This window comes from Mixophyes fleayi, chromosome 7, assembly GCF_038048845.1.
Source record: "Mixophyes fleayi isolate aMixFle1 chromosome 7, aMixFle1.hap1, whole genome shotgun sequence".
NCBI lineage: Eukaryota > Metazoa > Chordata > Amphibia > Anura > Limnodynastidae > Mixophyes > Mixophyes fleayi.
The window spans coordinates 141,851,869-141,876,837 of NC_134408.1; the positions used below are offsets into that span (position 1 = coordinate 141,851,869).

At 40.5% G+C, this 24,969-nt stretch overlaps 2 protein-coding genes across 2 annotated transcripts in view; one reads left to right on the forward strand and one right to left on the reverse strand.

Moving 5' to 3' along the window:
- NXPH2 (neurexophilin 2) overlaps positions 1-4,574 on the forward strand; it is a 76,005-nt gene extending 71,431 nt beyond the window's left edge. Inside the window, exon 3 of the mRNA XM_075180939.1 lies at positions 3,504-4,574. Coding sequence (XP_075037040.1) covers positions 3,504-4,244 — 741 coding nt within the window. The 3' untranslated portion in view covers positions 4,245-4,574. The remainder of the gene's footprint in view (positions 1-3,503) is intronic.
- Positions 1-24,969, reverse strand: part of SPOPL (speckle type BTB/POZ protein like) — a 76,381-nt gene that overhangs the window by 26,764 nt on the left and 24,648 nt on the right. The window lies entirely within an intron of this gene.

Sequence of the window (24,969 nt, forward strand, 5' to 3'; positions counted from 1 at the left end):
GTGCGCTCAGACAGATTAAGTGCGGTGATTTTTCTTTTCAAAGTGAAATTTTCGTTAATTCTCTCCATAGTTTTGGTATTAAAAGTGTTCGAAAAGCTTCAAAATAATCTTTTATTGTCTGTAAATAAGTGAGAAAGGGGTGGAACAGATTATGTGAACGTAATAAGTGAGAAAGGGGTGGAACAGATTATGTGAACGTAAAACATACTGTATACACTGTGAGCCTGATTCATTTAGAACGCAAGTCCATTTGCGTGCTGTGTCTTTCATGAGATCGCCTTGCGCATGCTCTGAAATGGCGGTTACTTCAATGAATGCAACTGCATGTAATGCATGTCTGAACTAAATGACACTTACATCTGCCTGTGACTTGAAGAGCAGAACAGGAGTTCGATGGGGCTGATGAACGTAGGTGATGTACACTAAGGGCGTGGCGGGGGCATGCAGATGTGGCCGAATTAAGTCGTGGGTTTCTTGTAAGTATGCCATACCTGCCTACTCTCATGGAATTTCCTGGGAGGCTCCCGAATTTCGGGGAGTCCTCCCAGACTCCTGGAAGAGTAGGCAAACCTAAAAAAATGCTGATATTCACGGCATTGAATATCAGGGGGTGGGGCTTAATCACGTCATTAAGCCCCACCCCCGCTATTCAATGTCGTGAATTTTGGCATTTTATCGTGGGGGTGGAGCTAAATACGTCACCACGCCCCCTCCTACCCCTGACACATAACCTGTCCTCCCAGAGGACATGGTCAAAAAGCCGGCATGTATGAAGTACGCTTCTTTCAGCCATATAATTTGCGCCAGCTATTGGGCAAGTAGACTATAAAATGCATTGTATGTACAGTGCACACTGCAAGCATCTTTATGTATTTGCCAGATTTTCAGAAAAAATATATATTATTTTTTTTAATACAGTAAATACATAAAATGGAACATATCACCAGTATTATTCATAATACTGTCCCCTCCAGTTCTCCTCTACCTCCTATTTCACAACAGAACTATAGAATAATCCACACTCCTAACTCCTTCATACACTTTCTGGTTTCCATCCCCTACTATCCTCTACTAACAGCCCCCGTTCTCCTCCCTCCTCTCATTTCCTTCAATTACCTACTTTTATTCCTCACCTCTTAGGACCCTCGCCCAAAGGACCTAATTTCTCCTCTTTACTATATTGTTTATGATTTATATATATATTTGTGAATAATGTTTAAATTTAAGTTTATATACAAATATATTTATTATCAGATTACCATTGGTCCTGTTTGGATTCTTTACACCCCTTCCTTCCCTTTTTAATTTTTGTATCCCTAAAAAAACGCAATAAACAAATTTTCAAGAATTTTTTTATTTTTTTTTTACCAAGCATATTTTTCTTATTAATGATTATACTGTTTTGACTTGTTTGTTTATTTTACAATATAATTTTTTTGGTATACATTCTGATGTGACCTTATATTACACATATGTGTTGTGTCTATCAACATACAACACGTAACAATGCGCATCTTGAGATGCACTTGGATTTGAATATGAGCGGAAATATGCTCAAGTTCAGTACAGAACTTTTACCGCAACTTGAGTGTAAGCTGCGTTCAGATTTGAATCGGGCCCTATATGTCTAATGTACGCTGCAATATGGAAATATGGAGGAATATTATAACCACAATACAATTTACTCTAATATACTCATGTAATGAACATTAAATTAACAAGTAATGCATCTCATGCCATTATAACAAATCTCATGTGATGTGTTCAATGTCAATTTAACGTGTATTATCAGCATTTTGGGTGTATGGCTCCTATATAAACCATGCATTTTCATATAGATCAATGATCCCTACAGGCATCTCTGCTTCTACTCTTTAATTGTCATGTGGAATCGGCATATATGCCCATGCTTCTAACGGACCTCTCTGTAATTATCATAGTTTATGTAACACTTACTGAAATATTAAGAGCTACCAAGTTGCGTAATTATCATGAAAGTGTGAATATATTATGATTACAAACATGGAGACCAGAATGCAATTGTTTGAAGGAGACAATTAAGGAGAAGGTTACAATAGTCTCAATGAGAAATGAAAAGGGCGTGTGAAGTTTTAGTGGTCTCATGACTGAGAAGGGGAGGGATCCTGACAATGTTTCTAAGATTTGTTCACTAGCAGAATATTGTTGAATAAAAGAGCAGAATCAAAGATTGGCAAGCAACTGAAAATAAGTGGTTATTGAGTGGAAAATGATGATCACGACAATAGTATGGGAAGTGTGTTCACGACCAAAGGAGGGGAGACAACTTTATGAATACAATATATAAATATAAGGCTGAAAAATATAGAAGAAAGTTAAAAAGACAAAACAGTGTAGGTGGTAAAAGACGCAGGAAGGCCAGGAGAATAAACCAAGTGATCTCAAGATTGCAAAGTTGTTTTTCATTTGTGGCCAGCAACTTACAACTGTCTATAGTATATTAAATTTCAAGGCTAGAAGGTCACAGATCTAAGGATAGATTTACTAAAGATTCTAAAAAAGAAAAGTAGAGATGTTGCCCATAGCAACCAATCAGATTCTCGCTATCATTTTCCAGAATGTACTAGATAAATGATAGGTAGTATCTGATTGGTTGCTATAAGCAATATCTCCACTTTTCCTTTTTTGCAAGCTTTGGTATATCTACCCCCTAATGTTTTAATACCAGTCATAGAACTTTAAGATACAGTCAATAACCATCCCTCATGTCCTGAAGATGTTCTCATTTACAAACATGTTGTTGTTAAAACGTGTCTATATTATTAATGATTATGTCAATGTCTTGTACAAATGTCTGTAGAAAATACTTTGTGAGTGTACAACACTTTTGCAAAAAAAACATTTTTTTTCATTTCGAAATTAATTTACCCTCACATCTATCTTATGACTTGTTAGTTTCCTATTTCTACTATCATGTTATTTGTATCATGCACTTTTAAGGAAGTTTAAATTTGGAACGATTAACCGCAAACGAAAACTAAACCATGTACTATTACATTTTGTTTTGCTCAGGGATTCACAATCCTCTCCTAAAATACCTCATATTTGCCAACTTCTGCAAGTAGTGATCCGGGTGATGGAGGGGGGGGTATATGGGGGTGGGGCTCAGCAAAACCATACACCAAACTCACAATTGACATGTTCAAGGAACTGGTTTACTTCTGTGTTTTTCACACATGTATCTATATCATTGAGCAGAGTCATTTCTTTCTGTTGCCCTTGGATCTCACATAGATGGGATTAGTGCACTGGATACAATAATACCTTTATTATATTTTATGTCATGTCCATGAGCAACACAAATGAAAAGCTCTGCCTGGTGATACGAAGACATGGCTGGAAAGAAAAGAAATATGATAGACATTTGAAGGTTTAAAACAACTTTAATGGTATGCCAACTTTGTTCATTCTGCTATGTAATTTGTTCCTTTTAATGTAACATATTTTTGTTTTTATTGAAACAGATTTTGTGCGACAAAGAATTAATACGAGCTACAGACGCATTAAAGTGGGAAGACAAGGATGCCTCGGAAAACTTTGTGAGCAATGTGGCCCACGCCCGACTCCACAGCCCCCTCCGTCTGTTTGTCAAACAATCAGCTCTTCAAAGACAAGCTCAGCTCTCGTATTTCGATACCACGGAACACTTCTGGAATTGGCTCTCCAACATCACCGATAACCAAGAGTCGCTCGTACGGACTAAACGTCGGCCCATCGTAAAAACGGGTAAATTCAAAAAAATGTTTGGCTGGGGGGATTTTCATTCGAATATCAAAACTGTCAAGTTGAACCTGCTTATCACAGGCAAAATTGTTGACCACGGAAACGGGACATTCAGCGTTTACTTCCGCCATAATTCAACGGGACTTGGGAATGTTTCGGTGAGCCTGGTCCCACCTTCCAAAGTGGTGGAGTTTGAAACGTCTCCTCAGTCGACTCAAGAGAACAAGGACTCCAAGTCGTTTAACTGCAGGATTGAGTACGAGAAAACGGACAGGGCGAAGAAGACGGCGTTGTGCAACTTTGACCCCGCTAAGATCTGTTATCAAGAACAGACCCAGAGCCACGTTTCCTGGTTGTGTTCAAAACCCTTCAAAGTCATCTGCATTTATATCGCTTTTTTCAGCATAGACTACAAACTGGTGCAAAAAGTTTGTCCCGATTACAATTATCATAGTGAGATGCCCTATTTGTCCTCTGGTTGATAAAACAACTATTATTCAAAACAAAGTAACCCCATCAATGACTGGCAGGGAAGTTCTTATATAAGAGATATTTTGTGCTTCTTCAATGAACAATGTTTCTTTATCAGGTGGAAAAAAAAAAAAAGTAATTGTAACAGTGTTAGAATTGCATAATATATTTCGGTTAAATAATGTTCAAATCTTTCTATAATTTTAAAGTTATGAGAGTAAGACAATGGCAGAGGTAAATACAAGAATAATGTTGTGAGGATTTTGCATGATTTAAACAATGCACTGGGCATTTGCAGAATTTAATCAAGTTTTTACCCTAAAAAGAAAAGTATATTGCTAGATAGTTAGCTCTTCCCATAAGTATGTGACTAACACAACAGAAAATTAAATTAACTTTTGCTGTCTTGATATAATATCCCGATGACCAATATAATTAGCAGCTGCCATTTAAAATGAAACTTATATTTTTGTAAGTATTTTTTTTTTGGGCGGAGGGGTATTGACTTTGAAATCTAGACAGAGGGGGCTATTTACAGTAAAAATGTACAGTGCAGTAACTTATTGCAACTTGTCATCAATTACCTTTGATTGAGCTAGTGAAAATGAGTCTATGAGGACCACAGTGCACCATTCCTGCAATTGGTAATGTGGTATCATGGATTGGAGTCCGCAGGTCAAGTATTTAGTTTTGCTGGACCGTACGTGCATTTGTGCAACCCATTGGCTGTGATTACGTTAGATCCACAAAAGCGACATTATATTTTACTGAGCGACGTATGTAAATGACATGAGAGGCGAAAATTCCATATTTTTAGAGAAGGGATTGACGTTGAGATTACGCTGTTCATTTCAGATCTGCAGGAGAAAAAACTATCACCAAATGAAATATTGTGTAAAACCCAATTGTTATCAAATACAAAGTTCAGTGCACATCAAGATGTAAGTAATACAGAGTCTATACAAGAAGCCCCAAAGGCAGTAACGTACATACAGTATCAGATTTTTAGACGATATGAAGACAGCACTAATGTCCCCACTTTCATGAATTATAATAGAAAGAACGTGAGCTGAGCAGGGTTTTGTAAGAAAAACCCAAAGCTAAAAATAAATAAGGAACGAATATAGTACTTTTGTATTTCTACTTATTTGGTCCATGCACACTGAAAAGTACACACCCTATTCCCTATGTTCTCGTAGAATGTTACTGCTCCTATGTCAAGCTAACGGCTATAAATCTCTGCGCTATTGTGCAAATAGACACACACCACTGCATAAATTATACCTTGACTGAATGACCCGCAGTAAAGGAAAATGTTTTATTGGTTGCTGTTGGAAAAGTCAGTCACACACAGGCTGACCCTGCCTCTCGTCCTGATGGATGCGATCAATGTACCATTGTAGGCGGCCGGTGCGATCTGGCGTTAAGTTGCGCAGTCCGAGCACTTGTTTCTCTTTCCGTCTCACTGGGGCTGCTTAGTGTGGTAGTGTCTTGTGTTCTGATCTCATTTGCCGACTTGTCTGATAATAGTCTAATCGATTTACAAGAGCATTATTACCAGGTCAAACACACACTGCAGTATTGAGCCTGTTGACCAACAGAGGCTGTGATATTATAATGTGTGCATTTAAAGAAAAGAAAGAAAAACTTCTATACGGAATTGCTGCCTAGACCCAGTAAGGCCTTTTTACGAAGCGCAAAATATTGTAGTGCATCCAGTGAAGTTCAACGCAAGGGCGGACCTAGACGTAATTTTTTTTTTTGGTGGGGGCATTTTGCATAATCACGCCCCTCCTTCATTCTGATTGGCTGGGCCCGGAAAACCCCACCCACCACCCGCAATTAGCCCTGCCCCCTCCACCCGTCTTGATCTGTGTCTTGGATTCAAATTTGAAGGACTTCAAAAAAGGGAGGGGGGGGGGAGGCGGTTGCCCCGATCGCCCCCCTGGATCCGCCACTGGTTTAAATGGCACACACTCTACGGATTTAGGAACAGCCACCATAAAATGGAAACGTTCCAAAATTTGCACCCACAATGCAAATGTAGGCAACGTAGAAAAAACTTTAAAATCGTCAAACTTCAAAAAAATTTAACCTTTCTCCACTTTAAGGCTGCCTCCTTCATTAGTTTAACTTTTAAGTTTTTCTCCTAAAATACTGCTCAACATAGTTTAATTATCATAATAATGAGATACAGGGGACTTCAAGACTTAATTACACATGTCACTTTTATGTGTTTTAATGATTGTTATGAAAAATAAATGAAAATGTCAGTACCGGTGTGTACAAACCACAACAAGAGACATTGTCCCTGTAATTCCTGCATGGACACAGTTCTTCAGCGTTGTCTGAACTCTACATTCAGTGCCGTCCTTTCAGGTGACCTATAAAATGATCTTGCTTCCATATTTACAGCAGATTGGGTCCATCCTAGCCGTTTGATCCCTTTAATCCTGAACCGTAATATATTTTTTTAATGGAAACCGATTTGTCAGCGGAAGAGTGGTGTGAGATAAATGGTGTGTAATAATTTGAGACAATGTAGAAATGAATGAAATGATAGAATCCATATTAATTGCATGTTTAATGGCAGATTTATGTTCAGAGTCATTTCATCTTCTGTAGCTCAGCAAAGATGTGTTAGAGCAGATCCAGTTACTAGGATAGTTGAAAAGTATTTATTACAGGTAATAGATTACCTGCGTCACCCCGGCTGGCGCCCACAGTGCGAGTTGTAGTCCGTTTCCAGCCCGAGTAACGAGGGGTGTCTGTTTCTACATTACTATTTTGGTGACCGTAATAAAACCTATTGCTTTTGATTTATTGCGAGTTGAGTTTTCTGTTTTGTAAACTTTGGGTGATCTGTCCATTAAACAAATGTTTGTTTGTTTTTTTACTGAATCAAAAATAGTTTCATGATAACAATTAAACATCATTTAATAACAGAGTACAACGATATCATCACAACTGCAACTATTACAAAGGCCTAGGGAGGCACTTGCCTAAGGCAGCAAATCTGTGGGGGCTTGTTGGTTGTTTCAACTGCCAATTTGTCAATAGTTCGGAGTGTTCAGGACGTGAGCTTGTAGAGTCCTGAAATTCCAATTTCCTCATACCCTGCACCCACTTAGATTAGCCACTGATCCTTCCTTTTCATGTGAAGTCTGCCTGTGAACAACATCAAGAAGGAGGATTCGTTGCTCTTCCAGAGCTTGTTGGATGCATTTAAACCATCGGAACATTCAGAGAGATTACATTTCATTTAAACGTTAATGTAAAGCAGCAGCCATATGAATGCATCTTGTGTATTTGTATAATGCCTTGATGGATGGGTAGGATTTGTTATGTTTGTCTTGGGTGTCAAAACATCTCATCCAATGTCACGGCTAGGTGTAAAGCAAAGGGTCCATATGCAGAGCTGTATCTGGTAGAAAAAAAAATAAGTAAAAAAAAAAGAACAATAAAATTAATATAACCAATCACTGGTGCCCCCTGAAACGTGCACCTATAGAACGTGTCAAATTTGCCTGTAGAGTAAATACAGCCCATGGTTTGAGGAATAACTTTTATGGTTCCCTCTCTTGAAAAGAGGTAATAATTGACTCTGTGTACTCAGAAAGAGGCTATGGTGGACCCTCTTCCAGGAACGAGCAATCGTTTATTCACGGAAGGTAACAGGTACGCTACTGAAAATGGATATTATGGTGTTATATTTTGGGAAATGGTTTTGGGCGTTCTGCTGGATATTCCATCTCCACTCCAGGCTTCCCCAGGTGGCAGAACTTCGGTTGATAGAGACGCTAGTGGTTGATATTAAAGATGGAGCTGCAGTAAGTTGGACAACTGGGAATATAAGACCATCACTTGCACTATGTGAAGCTTTTAAAATGAATGTTGCTGATGGTTGGTCTTTCCGACGCGTAGACCAAAGTACACCAGCAGTGATGGCTCAGTGGGCGATCCTGCCCTCTACCTGGGAAATTTTATTTCTTGATAATGACATCCTTAAATATATATTTATAACTATTTTTTTTTGTTTTTTATAACACTGGACATTAATTCTGTACACACAACTTATGTCTCAATAAGCAAGGTAAAAATGTCAGAGACATGGACGTGCCCTATCATTCAACCGCTTTAATAGCACAACTCTGAAAACACCCATCCCCCCTATCATCCATAAAATTATTGCAAAACTTTATTTGTTTTAGCATGGAGACACTAGGTGTCTCATACTTGATGGCACCATCTACCCCTATTGTTAAGTGGATGCCCTTGCCTGAGTTCACAATGGATGGTAAAGGATCCAGGCTCATATGTCCCCTGAGGTCAACCGATCCCACCAGCCACGTCTTTGTTACCTAGTTGAATCCCCCAAACCAACTAACACCGGATCCTCCATCATGGCCGCAATGCTCAACTATTAAAACAGTAATTTTGTAATTTGTTGTTCATTGTTTCGTCTGCTCCCCGCTATGTCCCCCTCCCATTCTCCCCCTCTTTTTTTCTGTACCCCCCCCCACACACCCTTAAACTTTTATCAAAAACCATTAATGTAAAAAATATATATATATATCAGACACAGATAATCAGCCAAACATTTAAGAGAAATAGTGTACCCCCAGTGACCAGACAGTGGGGATTTCTCACTATAGCTGGAGACAGCAGATCTACTTTGCCCCACAGGACGACCTTAATTTTACAAGTCTTCATAGAGATTGGGTGATAGAGCTCATCGTCCAGTCACCAGTCAAAAGATTGCCCAAGTCAATGTATATTTCTGGGGTCATTCCTGGCCCAGGTGCCACCTAGGGTATGGCTTATATTCCCAACCCCACTCTATAAACAAGTTATAAACATAATAAATCTCTCCTTTTAGGCCTCATTGCAGTTTTCACCAGCCAGCTGTTAACCAGATCTCCAGCTCATTTACCCTCACTCCTGCTGTCTGTCATAATGATGCTGGGAGGCTTCTTTTAATGGGGGTCCCCAGTTGCCCAGAACCCCTCTCCAGTAATAAAGTCATATTCGCTTTCTGGTCAGTGGAGGAAGGTTAGGACAATTGGCTCAGTGCATTCCAGACCCAGAGTGCGTGTCTCTGACCTCTCATCCAGCATATAGGGTACCAGTGAAGGGTGGATATGAATGGGGGCATTTTGTTCTATAATAGACTTGAGAAGATGGCTATTGATTATAGAATGCACATTAAAAGTGGACACTGTATTGTAGAATTGCAATATTGTATAGTGGTCAGATGCAAGGGGAGCCAGGGGGTGACTCTTGGTGTTGTAGAGAAACTGGTGACGGTATAGCAGGTTGGGGTGCAGTCTCTGGGGTCTTGGGTGTCTCTCCTGGGGATATTGTTGGGCTCTCAGATGAGTGCCTACTGTAAGATCCCGGTCCACCTGGCCAAAATAAATGGCCCCTCTGCCTCAAGGACATTTACTGGATGAGACCGTAACCAGGAATAACACAAAAAGATGAGGAGTCCAAGCCTTGCTTTTGGGGCTCACTAGGTATGAGGTTTATTGTTACCTGGGCAAGAAATAAACACTCCTTACTAGACCACATACGGATGTTGCCAATGTCAATCTGTGTTGGAGATCCGACCACTGCAAAAAGTGCAGCTGAAGTGTCCTAAGTCCTCCTCGGATGTCCACCCACCTCCTTCAGCGATTGCCCATTACTCTGCCAGGAGAACAATGCATTTAATAAAGCACAATAATTACTCCTGGGTTGGCATACGTTTTTGCCAGGCTACGGCCTCTATTTTGTGTTGTCATGCAGCGAGTTTTGGTTTAATATCCACATTGTCTAGAATACTTTTGTGAACTCAAATAGTAAGATCTAACTTCAGTTAAGCTGATCAGTCCCGTCACTCATTTGTTTATATATCGAGTTTGACTCCATAGAAATTTCCTTTGAAAGATAATTTATTTGTGAAAATGAAAAAAAGCACATTGTAGACCACAGCAGACTATCAGATATATAATACATCCAGTTCCAGACAGTTATTGCTCTCAGGCTTATGGTGCAATGTGCCATGAAAATGTTTTGTCAAAATGTCTCTTGCTGTACCCCATGCAAAATGTATTGCAAATCTTGGCCACATTTTGGGGGGGTCCCTGTGCCCAGTACTCTCAGCACCTTGTTCCAAAATTGAGCATTTGGACGTTCCCTCTACAGTATTTGCGCCCTGGGAGGAGGTGCACAGTGATTAGTCAGTGAATAACATGGTCATCATGTAATGATTTCTGCATTATTGCAGGAGGAGCGGCATACACAGGCGTAATGTAAGTACTGGGAAAGAAATTAGGTCAATTCCCTCCACAGTGCCTCTTTTTCAGCCATATTGGTGAAAGGTTAAAGGTCACATCGCATTGACATGACCCAGGTTAAAGGTCGCATCTCACTGACATTACCAAGTCAAAAAATAATGATAAAATAGTATATTGCTTTTTTATAACCAAACAGGAACATGAATCTACATTACATTGGCGCAACTTTATTGTATAAAACCCTCCTTGAATAGTTTTCTGCATACATCATCCTTTAAAAAAAAATCACATTTTGGTTCTGTCAGAAAAAAGCAATAAAACATTTGTTGCACAAGGAACAAAATTGTATGCAAATACTGAGACCATTTATGAAGATAATTGAAAGTATGACTTTCATCAATGTTTAATGAGCATTTAATGGTAAGTCATTATTTTGGTACAGTTAATTTGACATCTTGCTTTATGTCCTGCACAGATTTAAGTCCTAAGGGCTGTTTTATTGGTTGGACAAGTGCATAATACGACACATGCACTCGCCCGCAAGCTCTGGCTCAGCTCTGAAATATGAATTACTTTTAGTATTCTAATCATACATAGAAAAGCATGTGCATTAAAGGCTAAATAGTACTCTTATATGATGAACACATGTTACGTTCTCTGTATACTCGGATGTAGAATAAATATATAATCAATCTTCTGCTAATTCAAACACACATAGTCTATCTATCTATCTATCTATCTATCTATCTATCTATCTCACATCTATCTATCTATCTATCTCACATATATCTATCTATCTATCCATCTATCTCACATCTATCTATCTATCTAGTATCATTATCTATCTATCTATCTATCTATCTATCTATCTATCTATCTATCTATCTATGTATCCATCCATCCAACCATATAAGATCTATTTTATTTACGCCACAGAAATCAATACAGGGTCAAAGAGAACCGTCCTTTTTAGACACAAAGGAGAACCTGGCTCCTACTGGGGATTTAGACGGCCTAATAAAGCCCTTTTAAAGATTCTCCTTAATATACTCCTCCATGGCATGCGTTTCTGGTATCAAGAGGGAATATAATCTCCCTTAAGGGAGTTTAGAGCCAGGAACTAGGGGCCTGATTAATTAAGGATCTTAAATGAAGAGGTATCTTATTTCAGTCTCCTGGACAAAACCATGTTACAATGCAAGGGGTGCAAATTAGTTTTCTGTTTTGCACATAAGTTAAATACTGACAGTTTTTTCAAGTAGCACATTTTACCCGGGCTGGGTCCTCGCTGCTAATTTTTAATTATTCTTTTTTTTTCTTTCTTGCGATTTTTTAAATTTATTTTATTATATTTTTCCCGCGGGGGGGATCGGTCCGCCAAGCTGGTTGGTGAGAAAAATCATACTCACGTGATCGCGGCGCCACGTCTCTCCTCTCTGCTCCATTCACACTGACTGTCGGGCGTGACGTCATCAAGTCACGCCCGACAGTCAGTGAGGAGCGCCGCAGCCAGGACAAAGCCAGAAGAAAGAAGAGAAGACAGAAGAGAAGAAAAGAAAGAAGCTAACAAAAGGTAAGTAAAGAAACGGATAAGCAAGGGGAGGAAAACAGGGGCGCACAGAGGATTTTTCAGGGGGGGTTTCCTCCAACCCCGTAAAAAAAAAAAACCCTGCATGCGCGGCAGCTCCGTTTCGGCTGCACTGTACTATACAGCAGCTGCGGCGCTATCAAAGCAGCGTCCGCGGCGGTGCTGTATACAATACAGCACCGCCGCGGACGCTTCTTAGGCAGCGCCGCAGCTGCTGTATAGTACAGTACCGATATGTAGGGCCCTTTTAGCGGAGGGGGGGGTTTCTGGAGACCCAGAAACTCCCCCTGCGTGCACCACTGGAAAACAGAAAGGGACAGTGCTATAAAGAAGAGGGAGTAAAAAAAAACGGGAGAGAGGCACAGAGTAAAAGAAAAAGGGGAGAGAGACTGAGAGTAAAAAAAAAAAAAAGGGGAGAGAAGCACAGATTAAAAAAAAAATGGGGAGAGAGGCACAGATTAAAAAAAAAGGGGAGAGGTACAGAGTGAAAATGAAGGGGCAGAGAGTCTGAGAGTAAAAAAAACGGGGGAGAGAGGCACAGAGTGAAAAAGAAGGGGGGGAAAGCAGCATGGAGGGCGCAGTGTGAGCATAAGGGGGCACAGTGTAGTTGTGATGAAGGGGCACAGTAATGTGTGTGTAATGGCACAGGGGGCTTGTTGCAATGTAGTGAGTGTGAGGTAGGTGGTGGCTAATTAATGGGCGCTATTTTGTTGGGTGACGGTGAGGCAATTTAATAGTGGGGACTATTAATTTAAGATGGGGTGGTTTGGAGGCTATTGAATATGGGGGTGAGTTTGGGGAGAATGAGGTCTATTTATTAAATGTGACTATGAATTATTTAATGGCAGTGATGGTTGCGGGAAATAGGTATTGCTGTTTGCAGGAAGAGTATAGGTTTATTTATTAAATGTGAATACTATTATTTTAATGTTGGGGCTGGAGGAAGGCCTAATTATTAATTGTGGGTACTATTGATTTAGCTCCGGGGCTGACTGTAATTTTTAAATGTAGCCATTTTTTTTTCCAAATAGGTCCTTCAACATTCCAGGATCCAAACAAGCCGCGACTAAAGAAACCAGCAGCCACAGGTGGAGAAAGTGAGAAGAACAGGTAGGAGAGAGCAGCACAGTGTGTGAAATGTTGTGATTCTAGTAGGGACAATGGCAATTTTTGGTGAGTGTTGTGCCCAATGTAAGGTGCAGGCCAAGACTGAACTCTTTGTGTACACACTGCATTCTTTGTATACTACACTGTGGTGCTAGATGTCCTGAAAGTCAGGAGTGCTTGGACATATGTGACGCTCCAGCGAATTGAGAACCTAGTGATTTTGATGTGTTAGCCACGCCCCAATGGCGCATTTTCCACGTCCCCGAATGCATGACCACCCCACAGAAAAAGTTTTTAACATACTCGACTATAAGGGGGGGCCCATGAATTTGTTGTACCGGGGCCCTGACTTCCTCTTGGCAGCCCTGATAATATGCAGACCTAGACGAGCCTCTTCCACATTCCCTAGGCCAGTTCTTTTCCCGACTTGTCTGATTTGTTGGGACAGCCTTGGAGGAGATGGCCCCTGTTGCCACAATAAAGGCAAAGGCCTAATGTACGTCTCCGGGTTTTCTCTTACGAAGTGAGGCGATTAGCACCTAGCTGCATGAGCTCTGCAGCTTCAAAAGGTGCAGCAGGAGGAGTTAGAAAAGAGCACGAGGAAACCATAGCATCCCTCTCAGCTTTTCGCTCTTTCAATCTGCGGTCAATTTTAATGACCAATTGCATAAGACTCTCCAGTGTAGCTGGTACAGGGTATTGCACCAGGGAGGTTCTATCTGTTCGGAGAGGCCCAAACGGAACTGGCTCTAGAGTGCCGAATCATTCCATTGGCTGTCCATTGCCCTGCGCCTGAACTCCGCACAATATTCCTCAGCAGAGCGACGACCCTGTTTCAGGGCCCTGAGATGTGATTCAGCCGAGGCAAATCTGTCCGGATCATCATAGAGCAGCCCTAGGGCATCAAAGAATGCATCAATGGACTGTAGTGGAGGACTCGTGGGGGCAAGGCTAAATGCCCAGAATTGAGGATCACCCTGCAAAAGGGATATAATGATGCCCTTTGAAGCTCCAATTCAGCTGAGCGAGGCCTAAGGCAAAAATAAAGTTTACAACTTTCCTTAAAGTTGCGAAATAGGGTTCTATCTCCGGAGAACCGATCTGGCAGGTTCAACTTGGGTTCCACAGTAAAGGCCAGGGGAGCTTGCTGGGCTTGTGCAGACAAACTATGCGACAGACCTCGGATCATCTGAGATAGAGTTTGGATTTGGCCCGCCAGAACTTGAGCTGGGAAAGGATTTGTCCCGCTTTCATCCATGGAAACAGTTTCCACTCTTCACTGGTTGGTTATAATGTTACGGCTAACAGTCTTATCATAAACCTGTAGATCCGGGTGGAGAGGTCTTCACCTATAGCAGCCGCCTTTCCTGTAGAGCTCGTTATGCTCACAGGTACTCGGATGCCCCCAGGTCTTAAACTCAGAGTAGTACAGATGTATGAACGTACCGTAGCGGAGTTTAGAGTCTAGCGTGGTCAGGAAACAAGCCGAGGTCTAGGTCCGAAGCAGGTATCGTGGTCATAGTCCGGCAAGATGTCAGAGCTGGCTGCAATTAAGGAAAATCCAGGAACGCAGCAAAGGTCAGGGCAACAGGCAAGAATCAAAATCCAATAACGAAGCCAGGGGTCATACACAGAAAATCCAAACAGTAATACAGGAGCAGGCTAGGACACAGGAACTGGGAACTATAACCGGCAGGGAGGCTAAGCCCTCCCTGCCTTATATACAGACACTGACCAATGGTAGCAGGAAACAAGCAGCAATGTAATCAGCCACAGGGGCTGCTTAAAGAATTCAAGCTGATACAATTGCGCACGAGCCCGGCTGCACCTAATGCCGGGACGCAGCGCTAGCTATTACAGCGTCCCGACCGTTGCCTAGGCAAGGCCGGGATGAGACCCGGAAGTGACGTCCCGGTCATCATAGCGATGGCCGGTGAGAGAGTTGCGGCGGCTCATAACACTATCTAATATCTCCTATCTATCTATTTATCTATCTATCTATTTATCTATCTATCTAGCTATTTATCTATCTATCTATCTCATATCTATTTAATATCTATATCTAACCATAGTACATTACATAATAAGCCAATAGACTAAACATAATAATACAAACACCAGGCATCTATCAGTTAATAGATTACACAGATAACATGGTTTATCTCTGCAATTCCTACTTGTTTAATTTCCACTTGCATTAAAATTCACCATCACTGCAGCAACTGACATATTTTCCATATTTAAATGATAGCAAACACTTAATTTACATAGTTATTTACATAGTTATTTCTATAATTATGGGTCATACAGAGCAATGGAGAGATCACTTTAGCAACAGAACAATAGAGATGGAAAACTATGGAACTGTACTTATTAATCACTTAATTCAGGGCGTAATGCTCTTGTGTCCACTTAAAAAGCTTTAATTAGATCTATTGAATTAACAAGTTCAGGCATTCTTAGCAAAAGGTCGGTCGGTCCTAAGAGGTCTCATTTTCATGGAGTTATATGAGGCTATCACATCAAGGATAAGAACATGACATTTGGAATTCATGAGTCCACACTGTTTGCCATATTAAACCATCACAGCACATCTGGGGCAAATTTGAGAGTGTTGGCTGACGTATCGGGATGAGCCGACCTTTTCAGATGGTTTGGGACTTTGTGTGGATATTAGATCATCATCATCATTTTATTATAAAGCGCCACTATTTCCGCAGCGCTGTACAGAGAGCTCACTCACATCAGTCCCTGCCCCACTGGACCTTACAGTCTAAATTCCCTAACATACACACACAAACAGACAGAGAGAGATAGAGAGAGACTAGGGTCAATTGACAGCAGCCAATTAACCTACGAGTATGTTTTTGGAGTGTGGGAGGAAACCAGAGCACCTGGAGGAAACCCACGCAAACACAGGGAGAACATGCAAACTCCTCACAGATAAGGCCATGGTCATGAATTGAACTCATGACCCCAGCGCTGTGAGGCAGAAGTGCTAACCACTTAGCCACCTTGCCTCCCATTAGATAAATAATATAGGATACCACACCTATAGGCATTACACAGTGAGGAAATACACTCCAATATATACTTATAGTTATAATGTAAAGTAACAGAAATTCTATGAAGTTCAGCTCATTAAGATATTTCCATAGAATATTTTCATCAAGATGATCTCATTCAGTATCCGTATTCATAAAATTGGGACATGTGAAGAGAAAAGGGAAAACAAAAATCCCCATAGTGCATTATCTTTCACTCCAATTTATTGACATAATAAAAAACAATAAAATCTATAAAAACATTCACAAATCCTTAAGTAGTAGATATTGGCCGCCTACCACAAAGGACCGATGGTCTGCGTGTTATAATAAAAGTCTTTAATTCTGGATCTCCTTAAAGGGTGATCACTCCTCATAAGGTGATTGGACAGCAAAGACTACAGTCTCAGGATCCTCGCCAATGCGTTTCAACCCTCCAGGGATCGATTAACCGTGCCAGCCTCAGCGGGTATTTGCTTGTGGTTCACTCGTGCACAGTGGAACTTCAAGCCCAGACTTGAACTTTCAGTTCCGCTAAAAATCACTAATAAATACACGGTGACTTAAATCTTCCACTTCCTATTGCCAGCTGATTCTCTCCTGTACAAAGATGGCAGCTGCTCTCCTCCTGTACAAAGATGGCCGCTGTTTGCCTTCTATTTTCAATATTGATTGTTTGTGTGGATATTGGCAGTTCATCCGGCCCTAACAGCGTCACAGAGCAGAGTGCGGGTGGAAAGTTATACCTAGAATAGAGGCAATTGTTCAGTCATTTACTATAGTAACCTTATCTATGAAAGATTCACACATATTTGTGAGCAGCAAGTGGTAATGTAGAGTTCCCTCATTCTTCCATTGCCTATTTAGCAGACAAACGCTAAGGGCCTAAGTCAGTAAGGCACGCAGTCAACAAGGAACGGATCTCAAGATACATGTAGTGATGACTATGAGTGTAGGTTTAGTCTGCCCTGCTAGACCAGACACTGTAGGACATGTACAATACCTATGTGGATAATAAAATGTCAAAAGGATGCATACAACAAAAACCAAACTCTATATATATATATATATATATATATATATATATATATATATATATATAATGTCAAAATTATAGTCATTTATGATTATACAAGGAAATGTTTTTTACTTTTTTCTGGAAAGACATTTGTTAGGGCGTGCTTAATGTCAACTGTACATAACAGACATTTTTACAGTTGCTCCTGTTTGCAAACACATGTTATAGCATGCCTCCGCAACTGACATAACTAGGACTCAGGACTTAGACTAGACCTCTAGCTGGTGCAAGAGATATGGCAGAAAGCCAGCGTACATCTGTGTCCGTTCGAGTCAGACTTGGACGTGGATGCACGGGATCGCCCTTACTGTACACTGACTATGTGCATCCGCCCCCATTCCTCACCCCATTCCCTCCCCGAAATCGTAGGTTGAAATAAGTGTCCTTTGTGTTCAAAGATGACTTGACGTTGCTCCGTTATGTTCCGTCATGCGCTGAGTGATTTTGCGGACAATGCGGACACAAAACAAGCCAGATACGTGCCTTAATGACTCAGGCGCTATGTGTGCTTGTAATTTATCATAGATCAGTTATTTTCATTCAGGGTGTCAGGGCATTTTCATGTCATGTTAGGCTGGATGTTTCAGTAGCTGAGTGTCTGAGTAAGAGACCAGTACCGTAGATGATTGCATGCATGTTATACACGTGGAATAATACTCTCACTAATGTAAAATATAAGGATATCAAAAGTCACATTGGAGTTTTGTGACCATTTTATAAGGGTCAAAGAATGCCTAGAAGTGACTTCTATCCTTATATCTTTACAGTAGTGAGTGCGTTATTACTGATAATTAGAGATGAGGTAAGTTAAGGCTGACGGAACTCTGTATCTCAAGGAGATAGGATGATACAATTATCAAGTTCTGCTTCGCCATTTCGCAGAATAACATTGCGCTCTATAGTTACAATACCCGAGTGGAAGTTTTAAGACAAAGAAAGCAAAACATTTAAGCCTTTTAATTACCACTGTGTTAAATTATATATCGGTAAGCGTTTGTTTTAAGTATGATTTTTTTTTTTTTAATGAGAAAATGGATAGATGTCACTCTGTCTCAGTTTTCTCATGTGAGAAGATTCATTTACAGGATGATGCATGAGACAGGGCTAGATTCATGGCTGATGTTAGAAGTAATTCATGTTGTATAATGTCAAGCGGAGGTAAATTTGAAGGAAGACAGGAATGAAGGAGAGAAGATGCAAGACATGAATGAAGGAGAGAAGGTTCAAGTATTGTCAAAAGAAAATATTACATGAGGGCAGGGAATATTTGTATAAACAAATGTAAAGTATATTATCTCTAACTATCCATCACTGGGATAGATAAGGCGCATCCTAAACCGGCTACCGTAGTCTACTAATCATGTCAGAGGTTGACAAAGATTAAGATCTCTTCACAGCTTTTTATGTACTACATATGTATGTGTACAATATATACTGTATATATCTACGTTATTTCTAAATTAAAATCCACTGGCATTACTTTTTGCACTTTATATACATTTTTACCATACTTACCAACTTTTTCTCTATGCCTTCCGGGAGCTGCCGAGGGGGAGGTGGGCGTGCGGGGGGCTCTGAAATCGCGTCATTTTGGACCCGCGATTCCGGGAGAATCATGGTATTTTGGCCCTAATTCTGCCCACTTCGGCAGATGCGGGAGATTGCCATACTCTCCCGGGAGTCCGTGAGACTCACGCAAAATGCGGGAGTCTCCCGGACATTCCGGGAGAGTTGGCAAGTATGATTTTTACTAAACTTAAAAAACAGATGTAAGATGCTAATAGGTATGCGGCCTAACTCATTTACAATTGCTCTAACTGAAACACTTGCTACTATAATCTTATATGGGAATCCAACATTATTGTCTACTGTTGATATAACGCAACAATGAACTGAACAGAGAACTTTCATAGAAAATCTGAATTTCACCCCTAATAAGACATTCGCAGGAACCGACGGCCACCTCTGGTGTGACACTGAACAATAGATCATTCTTACTTTGCAAAAATGTGTGACAATATTAATTAACGCTAAGAAGGTTTCAATTATCCCGTGACAGCCTCATAAAAGCAGACAGCAATCATGTCTACTAGTAAACACATTTTGTAATATCTCGGGCAAATGAAAATCTAATTTGTTTTCAAATTAAAGAAGTGTGATGCTATAGAAAGGAAGATGAGGTTGCACTATATTGCTTCAAAGACTTTAATTAGTAGGAGAAAAAAAATGCTGATCTCTGAAAAGTCAAAAAGAGAGACCATAGATTTGACTTAATACACAACTGTCTAACGGTTAAAGAAAACACATAAACATTACAATATAAGAGAAGGATATTCCGGTGGCAGATGACTAAGAGTATACCGGATTGGTCAGTGTTCCCCAGTGGCATGTCATACCCTGTAGATTGTAATGTTGGCCATACACATGCAAGTTGTGACATGAAATTAGAGAGTCGGAGAGTTCCGAGAGGAGGATCCAGAATCCAGCCAATGAGAGTGAGAAAAGGTGATAAAACTGCCGACAGCAATGGAGAGATAACAGAGGACTGGCCAAGTCTGGTGGTCAGTCTCATAGGCAAACCGAGGGGGGGGTTTCACCTAGTGCCTGGAAACCCCCATCCAAGCCTGGGGCACTGTATAATTGAGGTGGCTGGACCCTGCTCCCGCTTCACACAGCTCTACTTGAAAAGAGAAAGCATTGCCCATGTATATTATGGGGATAGGAAAGTTGGAGAGCATCCAAACACTGACTAATATTATAGCCACGACCCCATTGCATGCTGGTCACCCCCCCCCCTCTACAAATCCTGCATTTCCCCCTGAGTCTGACAGTGAACCAAGAGGACAGAAGCACTCCCTCTAGAATGTAAGCTCCTACGGGTACCCTTTGTCTCCTGTCAGTCTATTACATTGTACTCTGCATATGGTATGCTGTATTTACTGTGTTAGCTAAGGGTAGTGTTATATCTATTTTAAGCTAGTTTACGACTAGGTATTATCTGGTTTATGAATTATTTTATTGTTATATGATTACTATATTTGTTTTTTGTAACAATGTGCCCTTGCTCTGCGTAATTTTAGAGTTTGGAGCCCTATAAATGTTGATGTTGAGGAGGAGCATGGAGGCATTAATAGAGGGTCATGTGTACCTGCAGGTACTGAGTGAGGCAGAATGTAGTATAACTAACTAGGAAGTGATACCCTGAACAGAAGTGAGATCATGGAGAGTAATGATTCCCTTATAGGACTGTAGCTGGAGAGGGAGTGAGAATATAGTTATCCTGATCAGCGAGTGTCAGCTCTGGGGACAACTGTGTGATGTAATTGTGATTATGCAACCAAGAACTGTGCAGGAGGAAAATATGTAATAAATGTGATTATTTCGATGGAGAGATTGTCTGATGCCCATTCATTTGCCAACTTTAACAGTACTGTGCTATCATGCTTGTGGAAACTCCACAACTAATCTTCTTATATCTGCATATGCAGGGGCACCTGTCTGGTTAACTACTCACTGTATCTAGGGAGTAGAGGGAGTAGAGCAATGAGACCTGGGGGTAAATGTATCAAGCTGAGAGTTTTCCGGCGGGTTTGAAAAGTGGAGATGTTGCCTATAGCAACCAATCAGATTCTAGCTGTCATTTTGTAGAATGTACTAAATAAATGATAGCTAGAATCTGATTGGTTATACAAATTTGCCGGAAAACTCTCAGCTTGATACATTTACCCAATGAACGTGAGTGTAGAGTAGGAGCATCAGAATCTATGCACCAACAACGTACAGGGAGCTATACCTAAAAGAAGTGAACAAGAGTTTTTGCAGTCATTCATAGATTTTTTTTTCTTTTTGTGTCCTAGATCTGCAGAGATCCCAGTGTGCGACCCTTCAAATTTACTAAATCTGAGTGAGAAGGGTATAAAAGCAGAATGTGTTCCTAATGTGTCTGTGGTCACCAGAACCTTGTTTGCTCTTCTAAGCATGCGCAGATGCCGGGGCATACGATACTCACCCCCAGTTAGGACTTCAGTTCCATCTCAGGAGAGTAGAAAAGGGGTCCCACAGAGCAGATGCACGGTCATCAATGGCCCCACCTCAAATGCCAGGTCCCATAGCTGCTGCCACGTCTGCACTGGATTTAAGTGAGACAACGAACGTGTTCACACACACAGATTCCCTTGCCACTGATATTTTGCAGTAGGAACACTTATTATTGCTCTGCAATCTCATCATTCACTGAAGCAGTTGAAATGCCCTGCAGGCCAACCTGTTTCCAGCAGTGATATCCAGAAGGTGTACTGTATAGAGTGGAAGCAGTCCCATTGGTAAGCCAATGTTCCAGAAAACAGCTCATCCTGCCGGTAAGGTACTATGCCACTATATACCCTGATGCCACACATCTATCAGGGTACAGTAGCTGACAACCTGATCATTTCAAGTGTGGGATTCCCCCAGGAGATGCTCACATACCAGGGGATCCAGTTCATGTACAATTCAATGCAAAGTCTTTGTTAAAAAAATCAATGTTCAGCATTTTCTGGCCAGTCCGCACCAACATGGGATGTGTGAATAATTTTATGGGATCCTTAAGACTTTAGTAGAACCTCATGGAGAAGACTAGGAGAAGTATCTAGCACACCTTTTGCATACTGAGAGATGCCCCAATAATCTACATTCCTCAGGAGCACCTCTATGGGCACAGGGCAAGGGAAGTTCTCAGGCATTTAGACAGAACAAGTTTTGTGGTAGCCCTAGATGGAGCAGGTAAGCACAGAATAGCTATCACAACAACATCTTGCAAGTTTATCACACTCCAGAATCCTCCTTATTGCTATTATACAGCATACCAGAAGAAAGGCCTAAATGGTGATCGCCTACTGGACTTGGTAGAGGATACTATGAGAAAAGGAGGCCTGCAAGATAGCCAAAATTAACGAACAACTGCCTACAAAGCAGAAGGCTCAATAGATTAAAATTCTTGCCCCTTGCCAAGCTAGTTTTTACAGCAGTCAGGCAAAACCACTTTACCAGTAGATCATGTGGACACAAGGGCCCTGCTGTCCTTAAGACAGAAAGTTTATGGGATGTCCGCAGAAATAAAGACATACTTGTAATGGGAAATTGAGGGAATGATAGAGCTGAGGATAATTGTAAAAACTTAAATCCAGTGGGATTCCCCAGTGGTTGCAGTACCCAAAAAGGATCAGTCCATAAGGTTATGTGACGATTACAGGAAACTAAATGATGCCGCGACATTAGATTCGCAGAAGAGATGACTTTCTGGACCAATTAGCAGGTCCCCATTAATTAGTGATCACAGGTTTGAAAGTTATTAGCAAATCCCTATAAACCCAAAAGCACAGGAGAGGTCAACAATCATTAATATATCAATGTAATTAATTGAATCAATTATATATTTGAACTCTGATTTAAAACATATGCTAAGGAACACCAGGTTACAACTGTTTTTAGAAAGCGTAATATTTAAGTGCGAAATAAAATAAACAAACATATGTGATATTTTTTTTTGTGAGAGTAAAAGGACAAAAAGAATAGGTAGCACATATAATGAATGTTTCTTCAAAGAAAAGCTAATGCCAGTACACGGTGCAGTACAGACATGCTGGCATGCATTTGCCGCATTGGGCAGTTGGCTGAAACTTTAGGGGTCTAAAGGGAAGGTCTGTATGTACACATATTGCACTGTCTTGACAAAGGGCCCTATGTTTGACACAAAATATTGACTGATGAAAATCCAATGCTTCTTAATAAAATTTATTTCACACGGGCTTCAGCTTTAGAGCAAAGATCCATTTTCTTCTATGTGCTTCCTCTTCTTTTCATCCTTTTATTATGTAAATGTGAAAACCTATTAAAGTATAGCCACACCAATCTTCAGTTTGTGTTTAGGGGAAGTTCCTTCTAGACCAGTGTTGGCTAACATGTGACACTCCAGGTGTTGTGAAACTACAAGTCCCAGCATACCCTTCCAGCAATAAGCTGCTATATATTGGCAAAGCATGCTGGGACTTGTAGTTTCACAACACCTGGAGTTTCACAGCTTAGCAAACACTGTTCTAGACACTTGCAACCTTACTCTGTCTCTCAGTCTTACCCTCGTGCACAACCTGAATATATCAGGTATGATAGAGCTTCCAAATAATGTACAGCTCCATTATATCAACAGTCGTTTTTGGGGTTTTTTTCTATACTGCTTACTCAAGAGTACTTGCAGGTTACCCTACTCAAGTTTACACCCTTACAGGATCTTATAACCAAATCGGTTACCTTTGTCATCACCTGTATTGGAGGAATCAGACTGTATAAGGGCCATTTCAGAATATAAGGGCGACAATCTAATTATCAAATATGAAGATAAAATATTATACATTTTTGACAAGGGAATTTTGTCTAGTCTATTAAATTTAGTCTATATCTGATAAAAGTAAAACATTACCTCTATTTTAATCCCCCTGTGATTTTGAGATGTGTTGATGTGGCACAACACATCTTACAGCTAATTAACTGAGACTGGCACACTGGATTCCCACAATGCATTGCATTTTATCAAGTTGTTACAACTTTGAAGAAGCATGCCATGTTTTTTAATGCATACGGAGCAGAAGGAGGTATTTAAATTTTGCATTATAATTAAGTATATTTTCAATTAGTCTGTGATCAACTAAAGCAATTTTTCAAATGTATAAAACCGTTCTGATTAACAGAAAGTTGAAACTTTGTATTTTCTTAGTCCTACATAACTCTGTAAAGATAGGCAAAAGCAAAGAAGGCAGTTATTAAAATTGTTGGTCACAAACTAATATTTCAATGTTCATAACCAATATTGGTTCCAAGTCATCTAAATCGCTCTTTAAAGTTGTTGAACAGAGTACATGTGACCTGAACTTAACCTCAAAAATGGTTTGTGTAACTTAAATAAAGCAATGTAATGGGATATGAAGCTATATAAACTATAATACTTTAATGCAATTATACCAATTGCTGATACATGGACAGTGTCAGAAACCCTGTCAAACCTGTTTGTGCCTTTTTTTTCATGCCAATATTGAAATTATGCAACCCTCTCTCAAACAATTCTTCCCCAACGTTCCACAATTGAAGTTAAGCAAGTATCTTGTGTGCCAGAAGAGTGACGTTAAGGACTGTGCACTACAGAAGTGTGACGTGGGCACGGGCAATGTGGCTGAGTTTTGAATTACTGCTGAAGAGGAAGTCGATTCAAGTGAAATAATCTATCTGCAGTGGTGAAGGGAGAGTGAAGGACGAACTGTGTGTGTTTAGTTAGCAGGAACTGATGCAGTCAAGACGCTAAAAAGGAGCAGCTTCCACAAGTTCTGTGAAGAGGAAGCAGGCAGATTATTTGTATGCATTATTAAAAACAGAGGAGGAAGGGGTTGAGAGGCCAGTGGAACGTTTCAATCATTCACCAAGACGAGGATTAAAGCGCACACTGAAACCATAAACCGGTTACACTGTATACGGCTTGTGTTTGGTTTTTGACAAAGTTTGGGGACCCAAAGATTAAGATTATTAGACTCTCAGAGGGCAACATTCCAAACGCACTATAATAGAATTTAAATATGATTACTTCCCTTGATATCCCTGTTGAATGGCATTTTTTTT